This window comes from Varanus komodoensis, unplaced genomic scaffold (genome assembly GCF_004798865.1).
Source record: "Varanus komodoensis strain SLA01 unplaced genomic scaffold, ASM479886v1 scaffold44_3, whole genome shotgun sequence".
NCBI classification, from domain to species: Eukaryota; Metazoa; Chordata; class Lepidosauria; order Squamata; family Varanidae; genus Varanus; species Varanus komodoensis.
The window spans coordinates 1,980,884-2,005,332 of record NW_025336010.1 but is presented as its reverse complement, the minus strand read 5'-3'; the positions used below and the strand labels follow the sequence as shown (position 1 = coordinate 2,005,332).

The 24,449-nt window shown below is 59.3% G+C and overlaps 1 protein-coding gene across 2 annotated transcripts in view; it reads right to left on the bottom strand.

The window, feature by feature from the left end:
- Window positions 1-24,449, bottom strand: part of MSI1 (musashi RNA binding protein 1) — a 43,737-nt gene that overhangs the window by 10,803 nt on the left and 8,485 nt on the right. For both annotated transcript variants that reach the window (XM_044444352.1, XM_044444353.1), the window contains exons 5-7: window positions 18,713-18,754; window positions 14,452-14,544; window positions 1,361-1,409 (exon numbers count right to left, since the gene is read on the bottom strand). In XM_044444352.1, the coding sequence (XP_044300287.1) occupies window positions 1,361-1,409; window positions 14,452-14,544; window positions 18,713-18,754 (184 nt within the window). The remainder of the gene's footprint in view (window positions 1-1,360; window positions 1,410-14,451; window positions 14,545-18,712; window positions 18,755-24,449) is intronic.

Genomic DNA, 24,449 nt, shown 5'->3' with positions numbered 1-24,449 from the left:
GGCGAGAGGCTGCCCCCCAGCAGGACCCCACCCCAGCTGCACCTGGCAGCTTCTCCCCAGGCAGCATGCAAGGGACCCGGCAGTCCACTGCGGGAAGGCCCCAGCCGGCAGGCCCCACCGCTGCTCCGGCAAAGCACGGCTGCCCTGCTCCTCCCAGCCAAGAAAGGGCGGCCAAGGGGCGGGGGCCACAGAGGCGGCGGCAGGAGCAAGAGGTGCGGCACGGAGGGAGTGGCTCACTGGCAGAAGCCGGGCGTGGACACTGCCAGCGGCAAGATCAGCTGCCAAGTCTCCCTGAGGGATCTGAGACAAGCAGCCAAATCGAGAAAGAACATTCTGGCTTGCCCCACCTGAGCCTGCCTCAGCACCACGGATCCCCCTCCTCCATGCAGGAACTAAGAGGGGCTGCTGGCCCCTACGCAGGCCCCTGCACTGGATCCCGTGGAATGGATGTGCCAGAGCGGTGGCCACAGGACCGATCTGACCCCTGCAGGCTGTCCTGCCAAATGCGCAGGGCTTTCTCAGAGGGCACAGGGCCAATGCCCAGGTGCTCCGGGCATCTTCCACAGCAGCGTGATCTGCAGAAATCAACAGGTGAGCTTTCACAGGAAAGAGGCGAGCTTGATATCACGGGGGGCCCCCTGCACAGCAAGTGGTTTTTAAAGTGCCAGGTGGCAACTGCCGTAGGCAGGGGAGCTGAGGCAAGGCTGTGTTTAAAGCAGGCACCTGCCCCATATCCCTCAGAGGCAGTCGAGGCCCATGGACCAAGAAGCGGTGTCTGGCATGATGGCACAGGCAGCCCAAGCCTGACGTTCCAAAGTAGCCAAGCATTTGGGGGCCATCTTAGCTGTCCTCAAACCAGAGTTTTGTCAGCCTTGCCTTGCACAGAGCAGGCACAATGCGTGTGTAGGAGGGCTGCCCTCCCCATTAGCAGTCTGCAGAGGTCAAGGAGGATTCCACACTGTAATCAAACTCCCAAAAGGGGACTCTGAGAAAAGGTGATCCAGGAGCAGCAGTTGGCCCCTGCGCTGCAGCGGGGAGGGGGCAGCCCCCTGCTCATGTCTGCCTCTGCAGCTCAAATTACCCACAGCAAGGTAAGGCATACGCAGACTGCTGGAGCCACGCAGGTGACAAGGGAAGGCGAGGGAAAAGGACACCTCTGCATTGTGGCAGCATCGGAAGCAGGCAGACAAAAGCCCTCTGTGTGATGGAAGAGTGAGGGAAACAGGCATGGCTGACGACAGGAGGCGGCTGAGGCATGCAGGGAGAGCTGGAACCTCGTATGCCACAGAAGGACAGTGAGGTTGAATCCGCAGGACACCCCACCCCTCCGCAGCCTTCCGCCCCAGAACCCAAGCCTCACCTCGGTGCCGGTTCGTTGTCTTGTCAAACATAAGCATGGCGTCATCCACCTGCAGGAGGCAAAGATCTGGCTGGGTAGGCAAACTTGAGTTTGGGGACAGAAGAAAACATCATCAGGAGGACCCAAACCTTCCGAGAGCTTCTGCAGCTCTCCTCAGGCACTGCAAGATGGCTGCATCGGGCAACGCATCTGGGACACTGTGAAGGGGCAGCCAAGCAGCAAGCTACTTCTTGACATGTTCTGTGTTTTAGTCTAGAGAGCAGCGCTGCTCAGATTTCCACTGCGTTCCTGAGACGGTCCCAGAACGCCCCTGCCAAGGATGCAGAGTCTGGGTCATCCAGCTGCCCTCCCTGCACCCACAGGCTGGTCACTACTGGTTGTTCACATCGTCCGAGTCCTGGCCTCACACTGGACCAAGCCCTCCATTAAATGTCACTCCACAAAAAGGGCCACTGTGGGAAAGTGATTCCCAGCAGCTCCTGCTAGCACAGCAAGGAGCTGCAGGCCTCTTCCTGTTGAAACTTGCACAGGGTTGCAATTCAAGAGACTACCCTGTTCTGAGCTCAAGCAACTACTTGGGGGCTTCGGCTCATCCCTGCACCAAAAGAGACACACCAAAAACGGAGCATGCCCAGTGACCAACTTATGGAACTGCCCTGGCCGATGCAGGAAGCCAGGGCACGCCTGCTGCAAGGTGGGAGCAGCACCTCGCCATTCCCAGCCACGGAGATCCACTCCAGCCAAGGTGCCGGACGGGGCCTGCACGTGCAAAGCCCGCCTGTACAGCCTTCCCATCAGGACAGTGTTCCAACCCAGATCGCTCTCCCCCACCCGGACGCCTCCAGCTGTGGTTGGGTTCCCAGCACCCATCAGCCTCAGCCCGGATTGCCAATGGCCAAGGTGCAATTACCTGGATGGCATCCACCTGGGACATCTGCCTGGACTGCAGAAATCACATGCTCCAAAGTCTCTACCTAAGGTGGCGACGGGTGTGTCATAGCACACCACCAACTGGAGGGGATGCATTTCCCACTCCCACCTTCAAGCCTATTATTTACTCATCCACTTCTTGCCCAGGGCCAGAGGCCTGCCTCAAACTACTGCAGGGCATCTGCGGGTCCAAGGTGGGGCGTGCGGGTCCACAGGCTGCAGTGGGCAGAAGGGGCAGGGCCCTCTGCTGCCTTTTCCTGCCTCCAGAGCCTGCCTGGAAGGTGATGCAAGAGGCCCACGGAGTGGCTGCTGCCATGCCTGCAGGCAATGCTGGGTAGGACAGAGGCACCAGGGGTTGGGGGAAAGCAGCTGCTTCGCCTCCGTGGGGCTGAACAGCTCACATCTGCCATCAGAAGCCAAAGGCAAGCACTTCATTTCCACACACTCAGTCCCCCCTCCGCTTTTCCCTTGCTGTGGAACGTTTCTATATATTGTACCTGTCCAACCCAGATGCTTCCCCATCACAGATGACGACCATAACAAGCCAGGTTCCTTCTCTCTTCCATTTCTTCTTCCCACTCCCTTTAATGGATGCCTCAGCATTTCGCAGGTCCTTGCTGGGCACTTTTTATTCCTTTTTAATCATTCCAAGTTAATTTTAAATTACAAACCTATACTATCCTGCATACTGAGGGAGTCCCCAGTAATGCAGAATCCACTTGGGTGACCCTACTCTGTTTTCCAGTCAACGGGGGAGCAGCCACCCAACCATGCTGTTAGTGGGAATGATTATTAATTAATCATTATAAAGTAGTAAACCATTTCTTGGAACCCAATATTCAGAGTGCTCAACACGGGGAGTGGGTTTGGAGGGGATGCTGGGGCAGGGTGCACTTAGGACCTGGCGATGCGGTCTAGCAGAAAAGAGTGTGCGCTCGGGGGCAGGAGAGCTCTGGCAGCAAAGCGTGGCAAGTATGTGGTGGGTACCTTTGACCCCATTTCTGCAAATGGTGTCCTGGACTCTGACGTGGCCACAGGCCAGAGGACAAGCCGCTCCCACATGGAAGGAGGCTAAGCAAGGGAACGCCGCATCCCTCTCTCGTGTAACACAGAAAGTGGCCTTCCGCAACGACAGCAGGACAACAGACGGGGCGGGGGGAGGAAGGGGAGCTCACAATGGGCTCTCTGTCCTCGGCTCAGAGCTGGTGCCGACTGGCAAAGTGAAGGTTGCAGGGCTCTGGGAGTGACGTGTGCCCGGGCAAGGAAGCCAAGGAGATTATCCCGTTCACCAGCAGGCATTTCGGGTGAAAGCGTCTGGCAGGGAGACAGAGACGTTTCCAAGCACTGGGCACTTGGTGTTCCAGCCCTGTAAACCCAACCGTGTCAGGCATGACGTGGGTGGCTCAAGCTGCTAGTTCCAGTTGCCAGAATGTGGACAAAGCCACCCTGCCCCAGCCCCAGGGAAGTGACCCAACCCTTTCCTCCTCAGCTGCAGTGGCACATGGCTGGACCAGCCGTCTCTGTTCCACAGTCGCCAAAATGGTGCCATGGCGTGAGTATGGTGGGGTAGCGGCATACACTGGGAAGCCCCTGGGCTGAACCCCACTCTGATCACACATCATCCAGGAGGCCTTTGGAAAGTTTTTTCCAAGTTCCAGATGTGTTGGATTGCAATGCCCATCACTCCCAGGCAGCCTGTGTTGGGACTGCAGTTTCCATCACTCTCAGCTGGTGGGAATGATCGGTGTTGTAATCCAACATTTCTCCATGGCATCAGGTCGGAAAAGGCCACTGGCTGTGCTGGCCACGAATGGCTGGAAGGCCTACCCTATGCAAATGTAGGCAGATCAAGGGGTAGAACTCCCAGCATGCCCCAAACAGCTGCTGGCTGAGGCACGGTGGGGGCTGTAGCCCCTTTTTCCGTCTAGGGTTGTGCCCTTTAGTCATCGCTCAGAGTCATCTGCAATGTGTCAAAACTTACAAGAGTATTCTAAGGATTACACAGACAGACAAATATTCCAGAAATGAAAAATAAAAGTTAAGGATACTGAAGCTTACAAACAATTCCCCGTCTTATTGTTTGCATTGGTCCTCTGCTTGACCTATTTTTCTACCCTACAGATCCTACTCCTTTTCCACGGTCATTCTCAACCGACCAGAAAGCCGACAACAACCAGGGGACACATCACGCAGGGTCTGGTTGCAAACACCCTACCAGAACAACTGTCTTTGGACAACTCCATGTGGATAGTGGCATGACCTCTAACACAGCCAAAAGGTGACCATCGGAAATGACCACATTTGGGTGGAATGCAATGGCTTGTGTGCACTCCCCTTTCGACCAATGGTTAGCCTACTGTGCTTTGATATGAGTGAAAACTGATAAAACACTAAATGCAGTCTTAATTCTTAATGTCCGCCTGCCACAGTTGCATTGTCCCATTGCTGCCTTGTTTCAAGTTCTGCAAGCTTCTCTCACCTGGGGTCCTTTTCTCTGGCATGTCTCGGGTTGGGACAAAATTCCAACCTGAAGGACACAGTCCCCTGCCTCCCACCCCCGGAAAGCTAGATTTAAAGAATAAATACAGGGCAGCTTCCCTTGTGCTCCTGCTGCCTTGCTTTCCTGGAGATTCACAGAAGAACTTTACTGTTCAGAGAACAAGATGCAGGTGGATGCACTCAAAGGGCACCCAAGATGACACGGGAGTCTGCTTGCAGCACGCCTGGGTTGCAAAAGCGAAATGCAGCAATTCCTAAAAGCGAGCAGAAGGAAAACCGGCACCTACAAGCTGAAAGGGCCCTGCTGGAGCCACAGCGCCAGAAATGCCGCCGTCCCGCTGCTGGGGGGCACCATTTTGCAGGACTTCACAGAAGCACGAGGCGGCGCTTCACACGGAAAGGCCGGGATCCGGCCCGCAGAGACTTGCCTGCCGCCGGCCTCGCCCGGGAGCCCCAGGCCCGCGAGCGGCAGGGACCGGAGGCCCCCCAGGGGACGGCGCCGTGCGGAGCGGAGCCCCGGGACGGGAGCGGCGTGGGAACGGCCGCCCCGCCAGCCGCCTCGAGCACGTCCCGGCGGCGGGGCCCTGCCGACGCGGGGCGGCCTCCCGCCGAGCCGGAGACGTGTCCTCGGCCGGCTGCCGTGTCCATGGAAACCGCGGCCGGGAAGGCGGGCCGGGTGGGCCGCGCCAGCTCCGCTCAGGCCGCCGAGCGCTAAGCGTTAGTGGCAGCGCTCGCGGCGCCCATTGTGGCCGCCGGCCGCTCGGGCCGCGCCTTTCTTCCCCGAGGCCGCGCGGGCTCCGCCACCGCCGAGCGCGGCCCGAACAAAAGAGGCCGGCAGGGGCGGCTTCTCCCGGCCGGTTGCCCGGCAACGCGCCCCCGCCCCTGGCTCGGCCTAGCGCGCGCCCAGCGCTCCTCGGCCGCGCAGCGCCGCGCGGCCACACAAAGGCGCCCCGCCGGCCAGGCCGGCCCGCAGCGCGGCGCCCCCCAGCCCGGCAGCCGCTGCCCCGCGTGGAGGACCGAGCGCGGGAGCCGCGCCGCACTCGGAGAAGCGGGGCCCGCGGAGCCCGGGCAGGCCCCACGGAGCAGCCGGTCGTGTGGAGGGCTTGGTGCCCTGGGGACACCCGGCAGTGACTCGCGCTTCTGCAAAGCAGCAGCAGGACAGCAAGCCCAGGGCAGCCTTCCGCAGCTTGGCGCCTTCAGTGGTTTCGGGATACGGCTCCCATCGTCCCCAGGCAGCAGAGCTGCTGGCGAGGCCAGGGCAGAGGCTGCAGTGGTCAAACGCTACCAGTGCTGTGGCTTTCTGCAGAGCCATGCCCGGCTGAAGGTGTAATCTTACACGTGGCGTCCTTGTTAGCCTTACAGAGGAAGGGGGAGAGGGTGGCCAGGCAAAAGTGGTTCTCAGGTTATTCAGAAGCAAGCCAAGTTTAACTATAACATCATCACACCTGCTGCGGCGGCTCTTGCCCTCCTAATTAGCTTCATCCTGGACACACCCGTCTAAGGCTCCAATTGTGCACAGGCTTTGGACTTGCATTTGTTTCCAGGGAAGGCACACCGGTCTATCCTCGTACAGGAATAAGATCCCTTCCCAGGAGGAGAACGCACTCGCAGTGGAGCGTGTCAGGCTCACCTGCTGCCGGGGCGCCGGAGGAGAGTCCTCTGTTCCAAGGTGGCCTCTGTCGGAAGCGCTGTCCAGGCCCAGTTTGATTTAAAGTGAACGAGCTGAGCATGGGAAGAGAGGAGGGCGGGGTAGCTACCCAGTCACTGCCTTCTTTTGGGGAAATGCCTTCTCTCCTCAAGCCCAGCTCACCTGTCAAGCATGCCAAGGCCCCAGGCTCTTTTAGAGAAGGGATGGAATCCAAGGATGGATAGGATAGGATAGGATGACATCCCAACTCCGTTCCCAGGACCCAGCCTGAAAGAGGCCCTCCAGGGCGCACATTGCCAGGCACCTCAGCCTGTGGCTCAACAGATTGGGGCAGCATAATGGGAGCGTGTGCCCAGGAGGCCACTGGGAGATACAGCCCTGCAGCCGGGTCGCAAGCAACCATCATGGGAAGGAAAGGGCCGGAGCCTCCGATGCCCCGCACCAGCAGCCAGGGTTCCGACTCATGGCATGAAGCAAGGGTGCAGCCCAGCCTGCAGACGAGCAGCCCCCTATGGAGGCCAGGTGGAGGCAGGCCAGTCCGCAAGACCAGGCAGGACCCGCCGGCTCCGCCAGGCACCTGTCCTCACGGGGCCGGAGGCTGCAGTGCCCTCCAGCGAGCTGCAGGGATGGGCCTGCACGCCACGGAGGCCAGGCCAGCCACCCCCTCTACCAGTAAGCTGACCTGCAGCCTGAGGACTTGGCCACATGCAAAGGTCTGCAGTTCCCATGGGCACTGGCTGTGCCAGCTGGGGATGATGAGACTTGCAGGCTCACACAGCAAGGGAGCACTAGGTTGGGGGAGGCTGCTCTGGTTTGAGACCAGCGTCTTGGTTTCTCCCCTCCTTGGTGACTGCGACAACGAAGTTGTAGACTGGTTGTTTTCTGTCTCTTCTGGGCTCCTCTCCTCCATCTTCTTGCTACTTCGCCTGCTGCATCTTTCTCAGAACCATCTTCTTCCAACAGTTCTACTCTTTCTTCGTTTGGCAAAATCCCCCCAAAATTCTTCTGCCCATCAATGCTCCCTCTCCATCTCCCATTGGCTGCCTCATGATGCTGGCTTGGGGCAGCTCGGACTCAGCAGTCCAAAGCACAACTCGAGGCAGAGCAGCTTCTGAAACGAGAGGGCTAGGAGCCTTGAACTCCCTCACCACTGCAGAGCCGTGTTTTGACTTCCCGTCCTCGGCACGCACCCTCCCCATCGCAGGGACACACAAGGAGCATGCCTCTGAGCCAGAATCCCAAGAGACAGAAGCAGCGGGCCTTACTCCCACATCACTGAAGCTCTAAAAGTGCATCCAGCTGGATCCCATGGGACACGCTTCCAGGAAAGGGATGTTCAGACATGCTGAGCGCTCTTTGCACCTTGCCAGTCGCTCTGGATTCCTCAGGCTGAACAAGGGCACCAGATGCTCTCGAAGGCCCTACCCAAAATCGCAAAATTTACAAAAGAGGGATATTGAAGCAACAAGTGTGACTGCATTAGAAGGACTCCAAGAATGTGCATCTGGGTGCAACATCCAGGCTCCTGAGAATTTTAGCTATTGTTTGTTATTCGCTATTGCAGGCCAGAGGTTCAGTCCCCAGCCATCGCCAGCTGAGGGCATCTGGCAGCAGAAGCGGGACTCAGACCCCTGCTGTGGTGGGGGGCTGGTGGCAGTAAGGTTCAGAAAGTCGGAGAAGAGGGTCCCAGGCCTTCTCAGGAGGCAGCAGCCAACCCAGTCTGCCAGGCGGGCAGAGCCCTTACTTGGCCCACACAAAGTGCCAGGCTTGATCCGAGCTTGGTTCGGCATGTGGCGGCCCCCGAGCTGCCTGCGCTGCTGTGACGAGGACATTGAGTCCTCCTCCCCAGTCCCCGTACTTCTTGCCACGGAGCCCATGTCCCTATGTGTGAGCCTGCTGGGTGCCATGGGGGAGCGCATTCAAAGCGTGGGGAAGGAAAGCGGGCAGAGAAGGTGCCCGCCTGGCCGTCCAGCCTCTGCTCGCCACACGCAGAGAGAGATGCAGCGCGAGGCTGGCCAGGCGGGCCGCCTTCTGCTGACGTCCGAAGACGGAGCGTTACAGAGCTGTGACATGACGTGAGGCCGGGGAGGAGGAGGCTGTTTACTAACAGCGGCTCCTCTCTCCAAATAATCCACCTCTGCCACTCCTTGCCGTGGGCGGCGCAAGCCAGCTGAAAGCTTTCTAGGGAGCGCTGCCGGTGCAGTGCGTGGGTGCAGCCCCATTCATGGAGTCCGTCGTTTCCAGACAGACAGTATAAATAGCATACTCCCCTCCAGACGTTTCCTCCCTGCCTTCACACGTCCTATCTGGAGGAGGAGTCGGAGGCGGGAAGCACTGGGGGGTTTATTTTTAACTACAGAGGGAGAAAAAGGGCTAAACTGCCACGGAGGCTGAGTGCTGGCCCGGCAGTGCCGGCTGGCGCTGGGCAAGTGCGGGTGGGGCTGCAGCGGAGCACTGCAGCCCAAATACTGCAGGCCAGAGAGCAGGCCGGAAAAAGGGCACAGCTGGAGCTGTTTCCTCCAGTTCCCTGCTTGCTCCACACAGCGACCTTTCTGAGAGAGGAGCGTGTTCACCTGCAGTGGATCGGGGCCTTACGCCTTTGAGAACTAGGCCAGAATATCACCCTTAATCACCAGCCCCCCATTTGTTTCTGTCTTCCTCCCCGGGCCCACAGCCCGCCAGAGGTGCTGGACTGCCGTTCCCATCATTCCCAGCCAGCACGTCTGAGGGGCGACAGTAGGGACGGCTGTTTGGGGTTTTCATGTCTATCGCACTACAGGAGGGCGTCTGGGACTGGCCCGGCCCCAGCACGGACCCAAACGGGCCTCGGGGGCTGGGCCAGCCCAAGTCTCTGCTGGAAGGAGGCGTCTCAAAGGAGAGCTGCAGCTGGCCGGAACAATGCGATGCCTGCGATCACACCACCCACCTCCGGCTCAAAAGGGCACCCCGCGGGGCCAGCTGCACCGCCAGTTCTCCAAGAATACAGCCCAGGGCCGTGCAAACAACAGACGAGCAAGCAAGCAAACCTTTTGCTCAGCAGAGCCATGTCAGACAGAATCACGCCTGACACAGAAAATGAGCGCACCGGATCGTGCCCCAACTTTTGCTGCAGTCACAGTCTGAAGCTGAGCCATCTGGAAGAAGACGCTAATGAGGCCGAGGCTTCAGTGGCAGTTGGCTCCGGCACCAGGAGCAAAGTGCGACCGGTCAGGAAGCAGGGCTCTGCTTCTTCTCTGGACATAGAGTTCTTGAAAATCCACCCAACAGAAGGTGAGGAAGGGAGAACTCTTCTTCTGCCCAGAAAAAAAGACCAGAACAGCCCACTCCCACAACGCGTGTGCCTGCATGTGCAAAACATGTGTGCATGCACATACCTTTCTCTTTCTTTAGCAAAGCTCCTCAAAACCCCAGGAGGGAACTGAGGGGCCTTTTGCTCATGGTAAGAAAAGACTGGAATTCAAGAACCACTGATAAATCTAACTGCAGGCAGAGCCTAGCAACTCTTCTCCCGTGAGCCGGTTGTCTAGGTGAGCAGATCCCAAGAGGCCAAAGAGAAACGTCTGCTTAGCTTGCTTGGGGGCGAAACGGCCCGCAGGACTGGGCAGAGAAACTTTGCTGCCTGAGGCAAAGGACCAGACAGCCACCCACATCTCACCAACAGGAGCTGGCTGGCACCTGGACCCACCCGTGACCCTGGTGTCCACACGTCCGAGGCCAGGGGGCTCCTGCAGGGGGGTGGCTCAGGCCACACCGCCAGCTGCACCATGCCGCATCACTGCTCCCCCCACCGCAGGTCTGCCACCTGAAGCGGCTGCCCCATTCAGCCTAAGCAGAGCACTGTGGGCCCTGCACATGCCCCCCCCGCCCCATCTGCCGCGCCACTGCAGTGCGGCCCCCCTCTAGCCCAGCTGACAGCGGCGTCTGCATGGCAAGTGGGCCCCGCTCTGTCGGCACCTGTCAGAGAAGCGGCGGGTCCCGGGACTCGTGTCCACCTGGCCCAGGTGGCGTCCCCAACCCGGTCCCTGCACGCAGTCACCTCCCGGTCCCAAAGCCCCCGAGAACAGCACAAGAAGCAACAGACTTGGCCCTGCTGTTCCAAGCAGCTGGGTGGGGGTGGGGCTTCTCTCTTGCAGGGGCATTTCACCCCCACCCCAGCCGCTTCCCTGATTCTCCAACCTGTCCAGTTCTGTACCACTTAAAGAACCTACGCAGTGTCTCTCGGTGTGCTTCAGCTTCATGGCCTCCCATGGCCGGGCTCGCTCACTCAAGGAAGGGCAGAGGGAGGGGTGGGTGCTGGCAAGTCAGGGCTCCGCACATACATTAGTCTGACCGGAGCTCTGCCCAGTCCAAAGCAGTGTTATAAATCCGCCCGCTGCTGCTCTGGACAGCTTAGTCTGGAATCCCAGGCCATCTCCTCCTCAGGCAGCTCCTGAGGCTAGGCCTGCTCAGCATCAGGAGCCAGAGCTGGGCTCGGGACCAGTTCTGGTCCTTTTTGCGAGAGAAGGAAGCCAGATCAGATGTGTGTGTTAAGCCAGCTTCCTCTGTGTGAGGAATGGTCAGGCGCTGGGGGGGGGCCCTAGACAGGAGACGGCCATGTGCTCGCTCATCCCCAGTCATGGATTGCGCCAACCCGCAAGCCCCCATTAGCTCCTGAAAGTGTTCATGGAGGAGCTGTGGATAAGTCAGGCTAACCTGCAGCAGTCCGAGTCCTCCGGCCTGCTGAGCCTGGGTGGCAGGGCCGTCTTGATGCCATGTGGGCTTGGGGAGAATGCTAAGCAAGAAACGTTCTTGATCCGACCCTGCGCCCATTTCTTTCGCAACACATCTGCACCTTATTCTGGCTGAGAAACAATTCAATGGCGAAATGTTCTTATGCAGCACTGGGGAATTTCAGGTTCTGAAATCTGATTTCTGAGGCAAAATACAGACAGAGCACCCCTATGTTTCAGTAGAACCTATTTGTACAGTCAACATTCATTCAATCGGCATTATGATATGGGAGAATGCAAATGAACTGCTGCTAAACACATCGCTACAGCAGTCGTCTACACTGTGATCTTTGAAACTACAAACAAAAATTAACACAACAGTGGAGGGAAAAGGGGGGAAAATCACTAAACAGCTGAGATGTATTTTGTTTCCTAAATCTAAGTCTAACTATACAGAAAATGATAGTCTATCTACAAAAGTCTTTGGGCACACTACGTGAACAGAGAAGAGAGGGATGAGGCCGGTTTTGTGATTCTCGAGTCAGAAGACAGGAGGAAGGAGGGAAACCACACATTGTATTTGTACCTTTGATCTATGGAATGCTGGGACACGAAGGTGCCCCCTTCACTGCCACTACTGATCAAAGGACATCCGTGGCCACATAGCGAGGGGCTCTGTGGAGGCAATGTCACAGGAGAGAACTTAGGAACGCACCATGCCAGGTCATGCGCGGAGTGAGAGCAACTGTGGTGGGTGAGCGGAAGGCCTGCAGCAGCTGCAGGTTTCAAGTGGCGTTCGACGTTGGAGCGGTCCTCTCGGGAAGTGTTCACAAGTCATTCGACGTGACAAAAGGGCATCAACAGGTGCTGCGAGCGACCTGCACAGGCAGCTGCAGGCTGGGCAAAGCGCAGCAGCTCCCAGGGGAACTTGTGTTTCTGCCCAAGGCCCTCGGGCACGAACCCTTCCTGGTGGACCTGTGCCCACCAATTGGGGCTGCACGCCGGAACAGTGGCTCTTGATCTCTGAAAAGGAGGACTGCTCCCTTGGGCACAGGCTACCAGTCCTCTGCTCCTCAAAGGCAGGTAAGAATTCTGCTAAGGAAACGCGCATCTCTTGACCTGACGCTTCAACATAAGAGATGCTCGCAGCAGGCGCTCAGCCCGTTTTCCCGCTGATTTTAAAGCTCGCCTGTGCCATTTGTGCAAGGGGCCCGGGAGTTGTTCAGACGGTTGCTCACCAGACGCGTGTGTGCACAGCACTGGAAAACACACTGGCAAACAGCAGCCAACAGGCAAGGATGTCTAATCGCCAGTACAACACTCATCAGCAGACAAAAACGCCTCTGTATTTCACATAAAATTTAAGGATCTTTGAAATACTTACTTAGAAGTGAGGCACAGCTGATTTATTTGAAATGGATTCCCCCCACCCACCCGCCATGAAGGCCTGCTTAGGATTACAAGCTCTCCCAAAGCTAAGTGAGTGGGAGGAGGTAATGTTTCTTGGCGGGGGGAAGCATTCATCCACCTGTAACTCTCTTGCCAATTATTCTCATTTTCCCGCTAGAACCCTCAGATCTTTCCTGTTGAGTTGCTCCGTTGCCTCTTGTAGTCAGTCAGCAGGTGCTGTGCAGCGCTTTCAAGCGCCAGCAATATTGTTCTAGCCAAAAAGTATTGGCCGGCCGGGGGCACCCAGATGCCTGCCAGGATTAACCTGGCAAAGTCCGTGTAGAGCTCTCCCATGCTTCACCCCGAAATAAGCTGGTTACAGACCCCCCCGCCCCCCACACACACAGATGAACAGATACTCCAGGCAGAAGCACACAGCATGTGGGGGCTGCCCTTGATGACCACTGAGAAACTGCAGTCAGCCCAAAATTCAGCCTCCACACTATTACCTGAGACGGGTAATTGGAGCAGATCATACTTAAAAACTTCGCTAACTGAGGATCTGGTTCCAAGCTCTATTCAACGGATTGGCAATCTAGAACACTTCCCGACTTGGGATGTGAGAACTTTGTTTTCTTTTTGGCACCATATGATGCCATCTTAATTTTGCAGGTCTTATTGGGTTATTTTAATGCTGTGATTTGTTCTTGCACACTTTCTGTTAATTTTCTGATTGCATTGCTTTTATTCTTTTATATGGCAGGCCACCCTCAAAATATTTGTAAGCTACAAGGTAGCACATTTGTTCATAAAGAAAGGAATGAATAAATAATGTAAAAAGTGCTAAGGGCTCACAGCATCAACATTCCGCTTCAAATTCTGCATCCAGCATGCAAATCGTGGGGCTTGTTTGTTGAAGACTGAGAACTGGACAAGAAATCAAGAGCTCCTTGAAGAGGAGCAATCAGATGAGAGAGAAATCCAGGTGAAGAGACAACCCTCATACCCGAAAAAGAGGGTGGGGGAAAGGGTCCTCCATGGAGAGAAGTCGTTTCTGAAAACCATTAAGGGTGGCCATTTGGAGTCCCTTCTCAGCCCACAAAACACCCTAACCAGGTCTTGGCCCTGTGGGGGGATGGAGGAAGAGTCCAGGACAAAAGCCGGAAAGGGACCGGGCCGGCAACGCAGAACTGCTGGCCCTGGGTCAGTGCCGCCGAGTTGCCCCACACACCTGGCAGGCACCAAGCTGGAGGAAGCAGGCTTAAGGCTGTCACGGATGCTTAAATGCAGAAATTCCCTTCCAAGCTGTAGCTATGAATCAGGCACACTGCAAGGCCTCAAGGCCTCCTCAGGAGAGGACGGCACAGTGCAGGGGAAGCGTGCACTCGGTTACTTTTGGCCCCGTGCGCTGGCAAGAAACCAAAGGGATGCTTACTTCCAAGAGAAAACAAAAACCAAAAGCTCTTCTGGGGTGCGGGGGGGGGGGGCTGTCCAAGCAGTCACTGGAGCTTCACCTTAAACAGCAGCTGGTCACCCACAGAACCAGCAGGTGCTGTGTGCAAAGCGCTTTTGTTTGCTCGTCTTTGCATGCTGAGCTGCTGTTACAGGCAGAAGAGCTGGCTGGGTGCTTTCTGGGGGGTCACCTGGCAGAAACCATTCTTTCTCCATTAAACTCTGGATGATTTATGCCAGCTTATACTGGGAGAACCTTTGTTTGTTACCATATTGGTTTTTATACCGGTTCTTGGCCTTCCGCACAAAGAAATCTGGGAGTTCCCATTTGATGTGAGTACTGAACGTTCTGCTGGCCCCCTTCCCAAGAACTACATTTCCCACAGTTCTTTGGGGGAGGGGAGGGTTGCAAGAGCGTTTAGAAAGGCCCACAGGAGGAATCCCGCAGCTTAGGGTCTGCTTACCTTCCCAAACTGCTCAAAGTACTGCTTCACGTCCTCCACAGTGGTGTTCACAGAGAGGCCTCCCACAAAGATCTTCTTAGTTCGGGTCACCATCTGGAAGACAGAAGGACAAGGAGGCAGCAGGGCAGGGCTTGTCCCCACGGACTCATCTCCATCCTGGTCAAAGGAACCACGTGTCCACGCACCACATGCCTGCTCTGTGCTTGTATGCACACATGTGCACCACAATCCCACACACATGCATAATTCCTTCTGAGGACCTCAGACTCGTTCCCCCCACACTGGCTCTTTTAAAAAGAAAGTTTCTAGACCTCAAGTTAGGAAGCATTTGCTTTGTGAAGCAAGGAGAGGGCACAGCAAAGAGAGGGCTCCACTCTCCTGCACTCTCCTCATCCCTCCCCAGGAGTAAACGATGCAGAATGAATTGTGAAAAACCATGAAAGAGAAGGATGAAGCAGGCTTGATCTGCATGAAATATATGCCGCTTGCGGAATTCTGCTTCTCGCAGGGGGCCTCTCATCTCACATGCCGCGCACAAAGGTGTCTGCTTGCTCACTCCACCTCCAAGAAAGCCCTGGCAGGAACCCCGCCCCCCCGCCCCCCCCCCCCGCGGCCATCTGAGCCACCCTTCTGCCAGGCTAATCCCACACCCAGCAGACCAATGAGAAGGGGCCCATAGTCCTCGAGGCCCCACCCCCATTCCTGGGGCCAGAAGCCGCTCGCTCCCCAGGCCTGCGTGCAGACTGCAGGACCCGGCCATCCTTCCCAGGGGAAGGCGTGGGCCACGCAGGACCATGGTTCCACGCTGGCCAAAGATATTCCAAAAGTGCGCTTAGCGGAGCCCTTTGAACACGAAGGAGCACGCAAAAAGACAGAGGAGCAGGAGGACAATGGCAATTTTGCCCCTGAAGGGGTCAGTAGCACCAAAATCCGCTTTATGCTGGGTCACAACATCAGTCCATGGAGCTCGGGGTTGTCTAGAGCAGCTGCCCCCAACCTGACACACTTCCAATGTGTTGGAATGCAGCACCCATCATCCCCATCAGCTCTCCAAGGGAAACCTGAGCAGGCATCTGAACCATGGTGACCCTGGAGCTTGAGCCCGGGGCCCTTCCCGACCCCAAGCGCCAGAGAATCTGTTTCCGTCACCCCAGCCGCAGGCCGTGGACGCCCACCTGCGGAGCAGCCTCCCCAGCTTCAGACCACACCACCGCCCCCCCGGCCTTCCTCCTCGCCGAGGACGCCTTGGCCCTTATTTCCTCGGAGGCAAGGCGAGGCGAGGGGCACGGCTTGTGCTCTCTCACACGCACCATGGGCAGAGTGCTCGTGTGCACCAGCTGGCATGCGCAGGAGATGGGCTGTTCCCAGTGGCTGGCAGAAGGCGCCTTCAAAGCACACCCCAATGAGAAGCAGCTCTGGGGAGAGACAAAGGCAGTGGCCTGTGGCTTCCCTGCCTCCAGAGCTGTGGGGTCGACGCTAACACGGCGAAAGGTGCCCAGGGATTCTGTGTACCAGCTGCCCATTGCCCGGCCCCGCTCCGCAAGGAGCTGCCCTAATCACCCCAGGAGTACAGGGCTAATCCCCAGCATTCTCAACCTGCCCCGCCCCAAAGCACCTTCTGCCACCATCCTGCTTAATGGAATTAACCCAAATCCGGCCATGTGCTCTCAGCACTGGCTCCCCGGGATGCCGGAGCATCCCTGTCCAGAATCCCCTTTGCCGCCAAGTTGCCCACATCGCCCTGTCCTTGCCCCCTCCCTCATTCGCACAGCAAGCCCATCACCTTTAGGGCCCTTGTGGGGCTTTAGGAACACTTGAGAAATGGGGGATTCTGGCAGGTGCCCCTTGTCTAGCAAGGATGGAAAACAGAGCCCCCTCCCAGCTTCCCATCCTTTTCTGTTTTGCAAAGCGGCAGAGACCTCGGCGGGCGGCTATTTCGACATCAGCGCACTCTCCCACGAAAGTGTCGGAAGACCTGGGCCCACGTGCCTACAGCCACTCGCTCACCTCCATGCTCTCTGGACAGGAAGCTGACTGGAAGCCCTCTGCTGCAACGGAAGGCCCACCTTTTGTTTTTTAACTATATGCCCCAGCTCACGCATCACAACACCGCAGGGCTTTTCACATCCTGGGTTTCATGTGTGAAGCTGAAGCCAGTGCGGGGCTGCCTCTCACAGCCCGATCGCTCGGCACCTGGGCGCCCCATCCCCAGCACTCTGAGTGTGGCGCAGTCTGGGTTGCGGGGAAAAGCTAATCCGGAGCTGCCTCTGCCCCACCTGCCCCACAGTAAGTCACACCTCCAGGCTTGAGTCCGGGTTGGGCAGGCACCAGCACAAACGCTGCCTTCTGCTCATACGCAAATTGTTTTTAACACAAGCACTTTTTAACAACACGTGGGCCCTTGTGATGTCTGAACCAGGCCTATGTGTCCTTACTCTTCCCTCCCCGTCTTCCACCTTCGGCCCCTGAAAATGAGGCCCAGGCCTCCATGGGATCCTAAGAACTGGCTCCCCAGCCTTCCTTCAAGTCCGGAGGGGCAGGAAACAGTCGCAAGGCAAACGGCAACAGGGTGCCGTCCTCACTCCTTTCCTTTACTCGGTGCCAGCGCAATGCTGCAGATGTCTCCACGCTGCACCAACGGGGCTCCCACAGTTCACGGGGAGCAAGCGCTCTCGGCGGGGTGGCCTGCACGTTGGACACTGCCACTCCACCCACCTCTCAGAGCAGCTCTCAGCTGTGGCAGGAGCAAGTAACCGTTCTCCCTGCACTGGGCGGATCAGGACTGCTGACGGGATCTATGTGGAATCCGCCTGGAGGTGGGAATCTGTTGGATGCCCTCGCTTGGCTCCCTGCCCAGCATTCCTGGGGCCCCGGCCAGGAAGGGGGCCCACAAGCTGCCCAAGCGGCCCCTGGCAAGGAAGGCCTTGGCAGGGCCACTCGCGGCGCCCCCTTTGCGGTGCCCGGTGCCACCGCTGCCACTGGGCTGCGACAGGTGCGGGAGAGGCAGGCTGGGAACCGTGCCTGGTGCAGCTGCTCAGGGCTGTCCCGTGCGTCTTTGGGCAGCAGCCCCGGTATGGACGGTTGCCGGGCACGCCAGAGGTGGCCCTCCAGTGCTCACAGGCTTGCTGTGGCGTGGCCCACTTTGCCAGAGGAACAGAGTCTGAAAGGTTTATCCCGGAGGAAGCTTTGGCCTCCCCTCCTTTCCAGGAGTTCTGAACCAGAGCTCAGTGTCCTCCTGCAGTGGGCAAGCAGGAATGTGCGGTGGGTGGAGAGGTTTGACTTCAGTGTTCCTGGGCACAGACAATGTTTCTCAAGGCTAGTGATGGCAGTCAGGATAGCGGGGTGGTAAGGAAGAGGCTTTAAATTGCCCCCTTCCCAGACCGCCATCCTCTGACCCCAGCAGGCGGAGGGGTGGCCGCAGCCGTGAGCCGGGATGCCTGCGCACGTGGGCAGCCTTGGCCTGACCCTCACGCTGGTCCCCAGCTGCTCGGCACCCTCATCCTCGATGCTGCGCTTCCCGAAATTCTGAGGAGTATGGGCTGCAACGTGCGGCTCCTCAGACCCGCGAGGCTTTCCCCTCCCAGAGCAAAGCTGCTCTCCTCAATCAGACCACGAAGGTCCATCTTCTGCAGTAACTCAGGCCTTGCCAATTCAGCTTTAGCTACCTTCATTCAACTTTATCACAACTTCATCTGTGACTCCGAGGGTGCGCAACCCAACCACTGTACCTCCTGGGAATTCTCCAGCAAAACCCCAAAAGGAAAGAAACGTCACAAGCCTGAAGTCTCTGGGCACAGACGACAGTTCATACAACTGCCTCTAAGCTTCTGTTCCACACACATACAGAACTGATTCTCACCAGTGACCAGGATGACGGTAATTTTAGTCCAGGGTACCTGGAAAGCACCAGTGTAAAAGCCAGTTTAGATTTTGTGAGCCCTTAAGTTGACACTTTCATGCCCACAAAATTTAGCAAGGAAACATGGCACCAATCAGAAGGCTGGGTTCACAGCAAACTTTGGAAAGTGGAGTGAAGATCACACAGACTGGTCTTCCCCAACCTGGCACGCTCCAGATGATTTGGACTACAATCCCCATCATTCCCAGTCAGCATGACCAGGGAAAGACCACAGGAGAGAGGGTTCCCTCGCTCAACACACACCCAGCAGCCAACAAAACCGCGCAGCCCCTGGATGCAGGACAGACCCTCCGGTCCCCAGTGAGATCCGACCACTCGCAAGAGAACGCAAGCGGTACTTACCTTGGGCTGTGCTCTGCGAGGAAACGCAACCTTTGGGTCAATCTGGAAGAGGAAGAGTTGGGAGAAGTCACCACTGCATGCTCCCCTCTGCAGAGGTCACCCGCCACAAGACACCCATCAGAAGAGCACGTGCTTCCGGCACACCCGAGGCAGCAGCCAGAGGGGGCCCTCGGGGGGGGAGTGCTGCTGAGGCAAAGCCCACGCCGAGCTCCCACGCGCTGGACGGAGGCCCGGGCAGGAGAACGCCTGGCAGGCTCTGCTCCCGGCCCTGTTCAGCTCTGAGGTATTCTAAGGGTTCAGGGGAAGCCCGACGTATCCCTGGGACGCCTCCATGCACATGGCGCAGAAGGCGCAGGGCAGCGGCACCCTTGTCCAGGCTCACGGCACTCTTGGGCACACCACCGGGGCACCGAACAGCAGTCCTCGGGGCCTGCTGGATGGAGCAGTGCGGGCTGCAATCTCTCTGCTGTGCTCCTGGACCCCCGTGGCTCACTTTGAGGCGGGCTTTCCACTGGGCCCCAAAGCGCAATCTTTGCCTGTCCCGTTCTCAGTAGCACCCACAAAGCGTCCACCCACAACAGCTCCCTCTGCTCAGCTGCGCCTTCCACGCAGCAACTCGCCATGCCCCCCACCCCAGGGGCTGCCCTTGCCCTCCCCGCCTCCCAAATCCCATCAGGGCCATCAGGACAGGCCACATGAGCAACCTCCGCAATGTCACAAACCGCTAACAGATTGCACCAGGCCGTGCGCGCATCAACACCAGTCAGCATGGCCACACTGCTGGGGAAGATGGGAACTGCAGTCCAACCCGTCTAGCGGGCACCATGTTGGGGAAGACTGGTGAAGCCCCAACTGGATAAACCTCCCAGCCTCATCAGACCCACCAGCCAGTCCCTGCTCTTCCTCAGCCCCTCCCACGCCTTCCCTGCACAGCCCCTGCTGCAAAGCTGCCTGTGAGGGCACATGGGGCGGCCCTTGCCGGGCTGCGTAAAAGGCCGCTCTCGCCCAGCAGCTGCTCCTGGCGGAGAAGCCTTCAGCGATGTGTCTCAGCAGCTGGGACCCAAGGAGCTCTGCGCCAGACACGGGGCTTCCGTGCCCATGCCAGGGCTACTAGCTGTCCAGGAGACCTCCTCGCGTCTGCCTGGTTCCCTTCCAAAGCCATCCAAGCTGGCCAGCACCACTTGCGCCAATTATCTCATCCATTAATGTAAGACAGCCCATGGCCCCTCCAGCCCAGACTCTGCTTCAGGGGGCCGACCAGCTGCGCAAAGGGGGAGTCCATGCGCAGGATGTGAGTGCCACAGACCCCCCCCCCCCGACGTTCCCCTTCCTTGTGTCAGGCCACAGCTTTCTGTTTTTGGAAGACACACAGTTCCAGTGTCATGCAACAGGGATGAAGGGAAACCTCCCCTTCCTTCAACTTTAGGTCCATCTTGACTTGGAGATCCCTCTCCAGCAGGACAGGCTGAACCAGGCCCTTGGCAGGACAGCCAGTGTTCCGGCCCAAGCCACGGCTGGCAGGGGAAGCCGTTCCACTCCCAGCCCAGCCCGCCTGCCGCATGCCCTTCCCTCCTGCTGCCAGCCCACCTCCTTCCCCTTCATCGCCTGCTCAGCATTGAGAATCCTGGAGTGGCTCCGAGTTGCCGCAGGGCTCCCCACACACCAGTGTCCTCTGACCTCCAGAGGCGGAAAGTCCCACGGAACAGCACCTCCGCCCTGCAGGCTCTTCTTGGAGGGGACCTCAGCCCAGCTGAGGTCTACGTGGCCCTACCCTGAGCGAGCCACCCGGCAGCCTGACGACCCAGGAGGCTGGTACGGTAAGGGGGAAGGCGCCTTCTCCGGCACCCAGGTCCCACGACTTTTAGGGCCTTCTACACCAGTATCAGAACCTTAGGTCTGGCTCAGCAGCAGGAAGGCAGCTGCACAGGTGCTGAGGAAAGGTGCTGCACGCGGGGCGGGGGGGGAGCATCGGTGCTGCGGCCGGCCGGAGTCCCAGCTGTTGCACCAACCGCATGGGCAGCCCCATGCAGAGTGCCCAGCAGCAGTCCAGCCCAGGCCGCTGCAGCCTGGCCATGGAGTCAGATTTGTGATGACACACAGCATAAAAACCCGTAAAACAAAACAGACGAGCAAAGATAAATTCAACAGGTAAATCCTTACATTCAAAAGAGGAAGCATCACCAAGTCGCACGGAAAATTGAACTGGGGCCGGTGGGGCTTCCACAAACGGTGGGGCGGGGGGCCCACAGGCCACGGCCGTTCTGCGCCATCAAGCCTCTGCACCCGATGGCGACCCTACGAAGGAAAGCCCCCGAAGCGTCCTCCCGGCCGGCCCTGCCCAGCCGCTCCACAAGGAGGGTGTTTGGCCTTTCTCCCCGAGCACAGCAGCCTCCACCTGCCATTTCTGCTGTGTGGAAAAGCTCTGGCTCGCTTTGATCCGGGACCCGCGGACTCGCCTCTCTGTCAGCCTAGCACGGCACTGTGAACCGCTATCCACAAAGGCTGCAGTCCTGCACGTGAATGGCAGGGCTTACCCCTGAGTAGACACAGGCCGGACGACAGCCCTCATCGGCCCCACCCAGACTCCAGTGCCCGTCACCCAGATTGTCACTAAAGGCCTGCCCTGCCAGCCTCCCATGCTGGGTAGGTACCCCAAAACGTGTTGCAGACAAGGAGCCACCCCAGCCCGGTGCTGCCCTGGATGCGACTCCCTCCACTCCCAGGCAGCTCAAGGCATCCGGAGGGCACCGGGTTGGGAAAGGCTGCTGCACCTCTGCTGCCCCCAGCTGCCTCCCCTCCTGCTTTCGCGACACACAAACACGGCCCCCAGGCCGGCCCTGTTGCCTCCCCGCCTGCCCCCAACATGGGGAGCAGCAGCTGCCGTGGAGGCACAGCAACCCCCACGCACCACACGCCCCCCACTGGCAAAGGCCAGGCAGGCCCCCCAGCCACCGCCTCTGCGAGGGCAGAGCAGGCACTGCCCCAGCACGCCTAGCGCTTCCCAGGGGAAGAGGGCCGGGAAGGAGCGCTGGCAGAGTCCGGGAGCAGCACCGCGCCCTCTCTGCTCAGGACAGAGGCCAGGGCCACACGCACCGGCTCCGCTGCCCACCCGGCTCCTCCTCGCCCAGGATCCATCCTGCAGGCAGACTGCAGAAGAAGACGGGGCGCTCCCACCCCAGTGGCTTCTCTGTGGGGTGGGACATTTCCGGGAGGGCTCCTGCCCCCTGACAAGCTCCATCGCAGCCAGAGGGCCAACGGGTGATGCTGTGCCCTGCACAGAGTCAGAGCCACCTGGGGTGCAGCACCTGATGGCCTGCTGCCTGCTGAGCCTCTATGTGCAGGGCCTGGCCTGCAGCCCCACCGGTGTGCCTCGCCCGCTAGGGGCTGGGGTGGCCAAGCGCCTGCCCCTCTCTCTGGGGCACTCTGCCTTCGGGCAGCCACGGGAGGGGGGCACGGGCGGGGTGGGCAGCAGAGCACAGCCCCTCTTCTCCACTCATGCAGCCGCTTCGCCAGGAGGGCAGGTGGGCACTCCTGCTGCCGCTGCCAGGAAATGCCTGGGGGGGGGGGGCCCCCGGGGGGGGGGGCCGCAGGGAAGAGCAAGTCCTGCAGGGGCACTCTCCAGCACGGCTGGGCCACCCTAAGATGCCGGGGGGGCAACCAGCTGGGCTGGAGTGTGGGGGGAGCGCTCCCGGTCTATCTGACTCCATCTGAGGATGGTCTGCATGGAGAAGGCGGGCTGTTCCGCCCGGCTGGAGCTCCTCCGGCAGCACCACCCCACCCAGCATCCCCACATGGGTCCCAGGCCAGGGGAGAAGGGGCAAACGCCTCGGGGCGGGCCTGGATGGCATCTGCTGTTGACACACCGACTCCGGCAGGCTGAGCAGGCTAGGCTTACTGTGCGCGCTCGCCGGGCAGTCACCTGAGGCAGAGCACAAGCGAACGCCTGCCGCTGCCGCCCTCGTGAACGGGTTGCGTGAAGGACCCCGGCCATTTCCGAGGGAATGTTCCCTGGCAGCGGAACCTTTTGTCCCACCCCACAGGGGCTCCCGGGGGTCCTTCCCAGCCTGGTGTCGCCCGGATGTGCCAGGGCCCCACGCCTGGCACCCCCCGGCAGCATCAGCGCTGTCGGCTGAGAAGGGCGGGCGCTGCCTTCCCGTACGCCTGGCTACCAGGCAGGCCTGCGCCCAGTCGCCCGGAGAACGGGGGGCCTGCTGTTCTCGCACACAGCAGCCACTGCTCCCTCAACGCCGCGTGGAAAAGCGACGGCCGGCTCCCTGCCCAGTGACCTTCAAGGCCAGGGGAGCCGGGAGAAGCGGGGCTGGGCGGCTGCTGAATGTCCCGGAGCGCCGGGCATTGCCCCGCACTCTGCGCTAGCCTTTCCGACCAGTCAGGGCCCCATGGCCACATCCTCCTCCATGCAGCACTTCATGAAAAACCCCTGGATGCAGGCGGCTCGGTGCATTTCGGCCTAGCCCGCACCCCAGGGCCCCAGGGCCGCTCCGTGCGAGAACCGGGCCTCGCCACCAGCCAGGCCTTCGCCTGCCGCACGCGAGGGGATCTCTGGCACCGCACCCAGCCGCTCGGGGGAAGACAGACGCCCTGCGCAGGCAGCTCTGGGCCACGGGCCCTCCCCCTGCCCGCCACTTTCCCTGCTGAACAGCCTTGCCTCCATCCTCAGAGGCCGGAAGAACCGAGGACGGAGCGCACAGCAGCGGGACTGCAGAGGGAAGGCCGCACCAGGCTCCGGGGGGGTGGGGTGCCCAGAAGGAAGAGTGGGGGGTGCTGCCACATTCTGGTGTCAGCGCACAACATCCACCATGGTATCGCCTCTCCTGCCCAGCCCCTGGGCACCAGCAGGACCTCTTGCGCAGCCCCAGTCTGCCCAGCCTCTGCCAGGGGGTGCCCTGTGGGGCCAGTCCGGTGTCCTGCTCTGGAATGGCCTCCAGCTCCAGGCAGAACCACCTCTGCAGAGCTGCTGCAAAAGATCGGGGGTGGGGGGGCAGTGCAGGCCGGCATGCTGCTTCCGTCTGGGCCAGGCCAGCAGATGCCTCTCACGGCCGCCTTCACGGCCAAGGTGTCCCACTTGGACAGAAGCCGTTAGCCAGGGTTGCCTTCCAGAGCGGGTGACCAGAGACAACAGGCGCCACTGGGCCACGTGGGGAGGGGAGGGGAGGGGCCGGGGCAACTGCTCCAGCCCTTCCAGTGCCGTCCATCCAGGCCAGCTGCCGGGACTCCTTCATGTGTGCAGCCCTGCCCCCACATCACTCAGGTCAGGTCGCCCCCTGGACCCCACGGAAGCTGCCTCCGCAGCCCCTCCCACGGCACACCCACACCTGCCCTCGGTATGCGCCCACAGCAGGAATCACCAGCGAGTGCAGCAACCCACAGACAGCAAGACCCAGGAAGCTGGCGGGAGATCACAAGGCAGTGCACAACTCTCTCCCAGCTCTCCGCCCACAACGTGCAGCTCCAAGACAAAACTTCCACGCCTCAGCAATGGCTATCCCAAGCCTTCCTTTGCCATGGGTGCAAAAAGCACCCTTTGTGGCGCTCTACTGATCAACTGTGTTTAGACAAATTTCTTCCACAGCTTGAGCAATTCTTGCAGGTAAATTGTGGCTGGAAGGGAAATGAAAAAGACTGGAAAGGACAGTTCTTTGTTTTATTTAAAACATTTCTATCCAGCTCTGCCTCTAGACAGCTCCTGGTGGGAAAGCTAAATGCAAGCAATCCACGA